The 7,697-nt window shown below is 35.4% G+C and overlaps 1 protein-coding gene across 1 annotated transcript; it reads right to left on the bottom strand.

The window, feature by feature from the left end:
- Nucleotides 1–2,680: 2,680 nt before the first annotated feature.
- tmem167a (transmembrane protein 167A) lies at nt 2,681–7,674 on the bottom strand. The gene is made up of 4 exons (XM_062417746.1): nt 7,626–7,674; nt 5,236–5,345; nt 3,565–3,599; nt 2,681–3,442 (listed from the first exon to the last, which is right to left on the bottom strand). Exons 1-4 carry the CDS (start codon nt 7,626–7,628, stop codon nt 3,372–3,374), a joined length of 219 nt encoding a protein of 72 aa, XP_062273730.1. The 5' UTR covers nt 7,629–7,674; the 3' UTR covers nt 2,681–3,371.
- Nucleotides 7,675–7,697: the final 23 nt, after the last annotated feature.

The following is a 7,697-nucleotide window of genomic DNA, read 5'->3' as shown; positions in this document are numbered from 1 at the left end:
GATCAAAGGAGGGAAGAGACATGGAAATTAAAATGATGTGCTTTGGATACTTCTCTTTAGGAGCTTTACGGATGATGATGTTGAAGGCATAAATACTTTGGATATGAGTTACAAGTGTAGAGCTCCACTATGAATATAACAAATTTCCCTCATCACTTATCTGAGAACATTTTTCAACAATCACCAGGGAAAAAATGGTCTGAAAGAAATAATAATCTAAAATTATAACTGACTGAACTTAGTATTGTAACATTTAGTGAGGTCGACATCAGTCCTGACAATCTGCATCATATCAACCTCTTGACTGACAGCGAATGACTGGTTTATAATGACACAGCTGTCATTTATAATGATTATGCACATAAATTAATAATGCATGAAGCTCAACACTGTATTAAACGAGGAATGTTGTAATAGATATCTAAACTTCATGCCGCCTCATACTGACACATCCTTGGCTGCTCCTCTAATCCTAATAAAACAAGAGGTTTCATAGAGAAAGGCGCAGTTTCAAGTGAGCTTCATTAATGGAAGATGATAAAGTTAGTTATTGAAACATTTGGGAAATGTATGCATTAAAAAATAATCAGTAGCAACAAACACCCATGACAACTACAGTATACATCACTTCAAAAGCTATGTTGCCTCTTAGCCAGCCCCGTGTTTAGAGTGTAGATAAGGAAATAAAAACTTCCATTATAAAGTGATGATATTTAACAAATGACATGTAAAACATAATTTTGAAACAATGAAAGGTTCTTCTGTCCTCAGCTGTTTGGCATCAATATGAGTGAATCATGATCAGCCAACTCAAACACAGAAATCAGGACATGCATTAGGTCACTTTACAAACAACAAGAACAGTCCAAATGTTGGTTTAGGCATCTGCTCACTAAGTCGCTGCCAGGTATTATTCTTTGTCATTGTTTAGCAACTGTGCCCACAGTTTAAGTGAGATTAAGAATGATCATTTGTATCCAAAAAGTACAGAGCAAATATTGTCTTGGTTTGACATTGTCCCAAAATGTCACTTAAGACTGGCCCAGAACTCTCTAACCCATCTGTTTACTTTCATAATGTTCAGCAGGTTTATTCTTTGTTACTCCTCTACAAATAACACAATATACTTCACATACATTTGTCGATTTTGTCTGAATAACCAGAATAATCTCTTAAAAATGAACTGGGACTGGTGATAGCAGCTGCTATTATCTGGAGTAAGTGACTTCAGGTCTTCCATATCATTTTCCTTTCATCATCACCCGAGACATTCAGCTTGGTTCAATGACCCAGTGAGCATCTGTTCAGCCCTCCAGTATCTCTGCTCCCCAAGATAGAAGCAGATGACTGAGAGCTTCCTGCTCCTCTGTGTCTCCTGTATCTGTGTCACTGCCTGATTATCGCAACTTTACCGGCAGGCATCAATGCTTTATCTAAACCTGGGAGTGCCAAAACGGATGCACACCAGTATGGGCGCAACGTTCCCTAACAAGGGACTGTGCCTGGGGTTGTTGGGATCTCAACACTCATCAGTGATGAGAGTATCAAAGGCGAGTATGTCAACAAGTCTCCTCCTTTATTTAGTCCCCCGTACCACACAGGAGAGAAGAAATGTTTATGGGACTGTTTTTATCCAGTATAACTTATATTTAACTTTATGTCTTTATTTCACTTTTTCAATGCAAACCCCTGATGCAATTTGAACAATACATGCCAGAATCCATAAGATTTTAATAAATTAGTCCAACTTATTAGCCAACTTTGTAGCTTACAATAATTAAGTCAGGGGCTATACATATATATATATACATATATATATACATATATGTATATATACATATATATATACATATATGTATATATACATATATATATACATATATATATGTATATATACATATATATACATATATATGTATATATACATATATATATATATACACATATATATATATACGTATATATACATATATGACTGTATAGCCCCTGACTTAATTATTGTAAATTATATAAATTATATATATAAATTATATAAATATATAAAAATTATATAAATAATATAAATAAATTATATAAATTATATATATATATGTGATTTCAGTATGTTATACGCTGAATAGGAATATACTGTTGTCACATCATGAATTTGGCTTTTAGGCTAGAAGTTTCAAGATCAAACTGAAAGGGTCCATCAGTCATAACTTTTGTCACCCAGTCTCCTGAAAAAAATTCCCAGTTCTTCAAGGCACAAATAAATGAATGCAAACCCTGCTTACAAATCTATTGCAGCTTATACTTCAAAGTGTCTGAGATGAAATACTACACAACTGAACTGTTGTACAATTATCTGGCCATCTCATGTTGTGCAGTAGTCAGCTGACAGTTCCCTTGCAGTAAACGTTGTGAAGATGAGTGTTGACTGCAAGGTTACAAAGGAGGTTATCGCAAACTCTTCACTGTCCATCTCACTCCCAGAAGAATCCTGAGTGCTGTACACTTCAGATGGGACTTAGAGCAGCAATTCTTAACTTTCCTCTTAGTCTAAAATTAATCAAGCAACTTTTATATACAGGAAACCTTTTGTGTCTCACTCCTAATCTAACAGTGTGGCATTATGAGAGGCTGATGTTAAAAGCAAAAAGTCATCAAAATGGTTGAGTTTTAATGACAAAAAACCCGATCTCCAAAAAGGTTCTTTAATAAATAGCGGCAAACTGACTGGCTTTAAAAACATGAGCTCTTTATATGTACGACAGCTGAAGAGCTATAATACCATTTTGTTTGCTGTGGGTTACGATCATCATTTCAAGATACAACAAAAAGGGCACCGGTTACAAAGGGGGTGGTGAGATGATTCATAGTCACACCTTTATGTCCACATGTAACACAAAACATTCATGAGATATGAAGAATTTCAAACAGGTAGATGCAAACGTGACTAACTCAAAAGGAAAAAAAAATCTTTTTAAGCGACTGTTTGAAATATGTGGACAAACAATATATCATTTGATCCCACAAATGATGTCAGAATGTGAATTATTTCCTTTAAACTAAATGGCAGATAATAGAAAGCATTGGCCCCCCCCACACACATGCATCCGGAGTAAACATTCCACCTAACCAAACACAAGGACAGACCTCGACGTCCAGGAAGGGATCTAGACACACTCTGGGGCTATCTGCTCTCCCCTCCTCCCACACAGACACATTTTCTCTCATCGTGCCAACAGTGAGTGGTGATGGGTCTCCGTTTTTACATTATCTAAGTGACAGCCACTGGAGTTCTTGTTGTGCTTCTAGAATTGTATTTGTCCATGCCTTGTGGTCTGTTCATTTCCCCAATGTTTCCATTTGTGATTTTCTTTGGACTGCTACTGTAGAAACAGTATGCTGAAAGCCATGATGACACAGCAGCAAGCCACCCAGGGACTCTTCCTCTCACCTATAATGTAGGAAAATGATAATGTGAAATTTAGGACTACACTTTGCAAGATTTAAGTGAAACTATGAAGTAGAAATATGTGTTCATAAAAAATTAATACAATTAAAAAATCATTGACTTACCTATTCTGGCACATTTCCAGAAAATTCCTAGAAGCCTAAAAGATAAAAAAGAATTTCAAAAATTACAAACAGAATGAAGAAAATCCCTTGATTTACTTTCCCCATGTTTTAAAATATAATCAACCTTTTACTGCATTTAATCAAAACAAAGCTGGGCATCACTCTGTTGGTTTGACATTAACCATAAAAAAGTGACTCAGTGCTGTGTTGTCTTGTCATGGTAGTAGGTTAAAAAATGCTAAAAGAGTGCTACAGCTAGCTTACTACAAAATCTACAGCCATCAGATGTGCAATTCTATATAAGGAGTGTGCACAAAAGAAGAAAGGGTGGACAGCAGGCGAGTCTCACCATCTCTAGTGACAGCTGAGGCACATTAGGCACTCCAGGCTTCACTTTTCTGCCTGACTGTGTGTGAGTTTGTATCTGTGAGTGTATCTGTTTATGTTTGAAAGTCCATGATCTTAACTTTCATACTGACCAGTGGGTGTCAGCATACCATTATACAATCTTCTTACACTGCCTTAAGATAGCCATAGTTTACGTTACATTTTCTGAAACCGTCTATATGCTATTTTCCTCAGATTCAAGGCCTTTCCCTACCACACTGCAATTATTTGCATAATATGTGGCACCAATTAAACACAAATAATGTCACATGGCTTACACAACAAATCAATCAAGAGGGAAAACTACTAAATCATCCAATCTGTCACTGGAGTCTCATGCATTAAGTCTGAAGAGAATGTCCCTCCCTACTAATGGTGTGTCTGATGAGTATGAGTGGAGTGATTGTGTGTGGCTGGTCTTGTATTATGCCAGACCTGTTAGAAGTGAATCATAGAGTTTGTACATCCAATAATAATAATGATGATTCAGTAATGAAGAAAAGGCCTTCTGCTACTTTACTGAAACTGAAAAAAGCAAGTATAGCTACACTGAGTGTGTCAAATCATTTGTGTGTGTAATCATAGCAATATCCTTGCCAGTGAAGGCTGTAATACTATAAATAAATACTGAAACTGGTGGCTGCAACATTAAGATATGAACTCTTGCAATCACCTTGAGTCTTAGCAATTCATTCTAAGGTAATCTCCTCATTTTAACTGCCTTGATGTCTGACAAGACACATTTTTTTTTATTTCCTTCAACAGTAAAAATTGTCACATCACACTAAATAACAAAAAATGCTTTTGACCTTGCATGATCACAAAAATGTATTTGATGAACATAACATTATTTGAAGAAATTCTAAAAAAGATAAAGGAATCTTTATTGTGGACCACATTAAAAAAAAAAAAAATCCTTGAAATTGCTGTTTGGTGGTTCCCTTGTATGTTGAAATACTGGTCGAAGTAACACAGCATTTTCAGTTTAGTTGCACTGCGGTGATTATAAAGTTTGGCATTACATTGTGTCCCATTTAAAGATATATAGAAAGCTCTTTGAGGAGTCAACTTATTATTAGGGAAACATAATTGTTATGAAGCTAAATCAAGGTCATAGGTTTTCTTCATTCAAAAGAGATTTGAAACTTAAAGTCTAAGTAATTTCAATATCAAGACTTTCAGTTTCAAATCTCTTTTTGAATGAATTAAAAAAAAAGCAAAGAAAAAGACCTTGATTTAGCTCCATAATTGATAAGTATCTGAAATAATATACTTGGATCATACCCAGTCTTGTTCTTGTCTAGCAGGCTGGGAGCCAGAGCTCTGATGTAGGCACAGGTACAGATTAAGAGGAGAATCACTGTCAGCAGTGACTGGAAGTTGAAAATGGCCGACTGCAAAAAGACAAGACAAAGATACATTTAGCACCGACACAGTGTAGCACAGGTTACCAGGAATACATCATAGAAATGATGAGCACTGAATTCACCTTCAGTTTATCTTCTGTACCACTGACTGATGTTATGCTATTTGTGACCAGGAATGAAAGAAATTGTAGCAGAGATATGCCAAACTTGGTTTGAGGTCATTAGGAAACAGTGTCAGCATCATACAGAGAACACTAACAAGAAAAAAAAAAAAAAAAAGTAAGGCATCTTTATCGGTACTGGCCTCAAAAATAAAGTATTAGTTGTGCTATATTACATATAGTAATATACAAAATCAACTGCAAAACTAAAAAGGTCTCATACTGCCATGTGCTAAAACAGAGACTAAAGACTGATCTGCCTGGCTTCAAGTTTGATAGCTCATTGATAAGCCACTGTAAACTGTAGGACCTCACTTTATCACACTCACAGTACTTCATAAACACAGCTAAATGAACTGCAGATTTGTGATTTAGTGTTTGTTTTTGTGCAAAAAGCAGAATAGATTTTCCGTCATGGTGTCAGTCAGCTGTAACTGCAATTTAATTATTATGACCTCCAACTTGTCACCTGTCTGTATCTGTTGATGCTCCTGACATGGTAAGCAATTCTAAACCAAGATGACAATCATAGTACACCAAGTAAGCACTTCCCTGTTTGGGGATACAATTGTGGGACTGTCAAAAAGACCTGTCAAGTAGGGTTAGAAAATGCAGTCATAGACAGATTTAATCAAGTATTCATGTGGTTAATTACTGTCCTAATCTTAATTCTTAAGAGCCGTCAGGGATATGTATTAAATATGAACGTCACAGATACTATATGTGCTGATACTATATATTAATCCATCTTCTTTTCAATATATGATCACTAACTTGATTATATTAGAGCATTTTAAAATCGTTTAAGTTTAATTTGCATGTAAGAAAAAAACAAACAACAAAAAAAAAAGACATTTGAGCATATAATGTTATGTCCTTAATTTTTGTTTTAACCCAACATTTTCTACACTGAAGGGAGAATCTTACTCTACAAAAAAGGCATCAATGACACTCCTGCTCACAGCAAATCATTGCTATAATATTACCATAATCTTACCGTTAGCAAAGGTATGCATTAAATCCATTTGGACTATTAAACTTGTAGAAATGTATATAATAATTTGCTACATTGTGATGTACTACATTTTTCCCCCTGTGTTTGGTGTTGCTACATGATGATGAAACAAAATTGCTGATAACTACTCTGCTTGAAGATTTCAATTAAAATTAGGGCCAACCAATAATGGATTTTTGGGGCCGATGCCAATATTAGGGGGTAAAACAATTCCGAAATTAATATATTGGCCGATATATACGTATACAATATATACATGAATAAACTTTTTTTTTTTTTTTTTTTTTTTACAATAATCTATCAGTGTGGTTATCGCCTTTTAGAAAGATATAAAATGGATACATATTTTAAAGTTTAGGAATAAACCATATTCTATTAAGTGACATAAGTAAACAAAAAGTATATATATATATATATAAAATGCTACCTATTTAACTTTAAAGATTTTTTTAAAATATCGACACATATCGGACAACATATACGCTGATGCCAATATCTGTGATAGGCCAATATCGTCCGATTATATCGGCAGACCGACATATCTGTCAGGCTCTAATTAAAACTGATGAAATGTATCAAAAAGTCATCAGTGCAGTGAATAACTGAGTCATTAAGTTGGTCACTGCACGTATTAGCCTGCCACCTATGAACTTTAAACTCAAATATTATTGCTAGTTTATAAATAACAACCTCGCCCACCACTTGTAGCTCACACACACACAAACTAACACGTCTCCTGGTGGACTGTGGTGCAGCTACGTGGCACACAACTCATAACACAGCGATGCTCGCATTCACCGTGCTCGTTAACTAGTGATTTATTTCACCTTTGTAACCATACAAATCGCGGTAGTACAGAACTTACGCGATGATGTATATTTATGATATAGCTATATTTTACAAGAGAATCATAATGGGATGAACAGTCTGTCGAAACATTTGGCATGTCTTAGCTAGTCAATGCTAGCTGGGTAGCTTAGCATTGATATGCCCTACTTTCTACTTTCCACCGAATGTTCACATTAGTTGCGATCACAGCGTACTGCCGATGAGACTTGGAGTACTTGTAGATTATGCCTAGAAGTCGCTTTAAAAGAGCAGAAGTACTTGTTTAGTAAAACACAAGCTTACCATTTTGTTGGGAGTCAAAGCCACATCACACTTCCTGCTCTCTGGATTTGACGTAACGTATCCACGGCGATT

Source organism: Scomber scombrus, chromosome 4 (genome assembly GCF_963691925.1).
Source record: "Scomber scombrus chromosome 4, fScoSco1.1, whole genome shotgun sequence".
NCBI classification, from domain to species: Eukaryota; Metazoa; Chordata; class Actinopteri; order Scombriformes; family Scombridae; genus Scomber; species Scomber scombrus.
Note: the sequence above shows the minus strand (reverse complement) of the source record. Positions and strands in the feature narration are given on the sequence as shown.

What these genes read in the sequence shown, in the direction of transcription:
- tmem167a (XM_062417746.1), bottom strand. An exon ending in CTAGACAAGAACAAGACTGG is followed by an intron (nt 3,600 to 5,235) that starts GTATGATCCAAG and finishes TTTATCTTTTAG; the next exon opens with GCTTCTAGGAATTTTCTGGA. An exon ending in CTGGAAATGTGCCAGAATAG is followed by an intron (nt 3,443 to 3,564) that starts GTAAGTCAATGA and finishes CCTACATTATAG; the next exon opens with GTGAGAGGAAGAGTCCCTGG.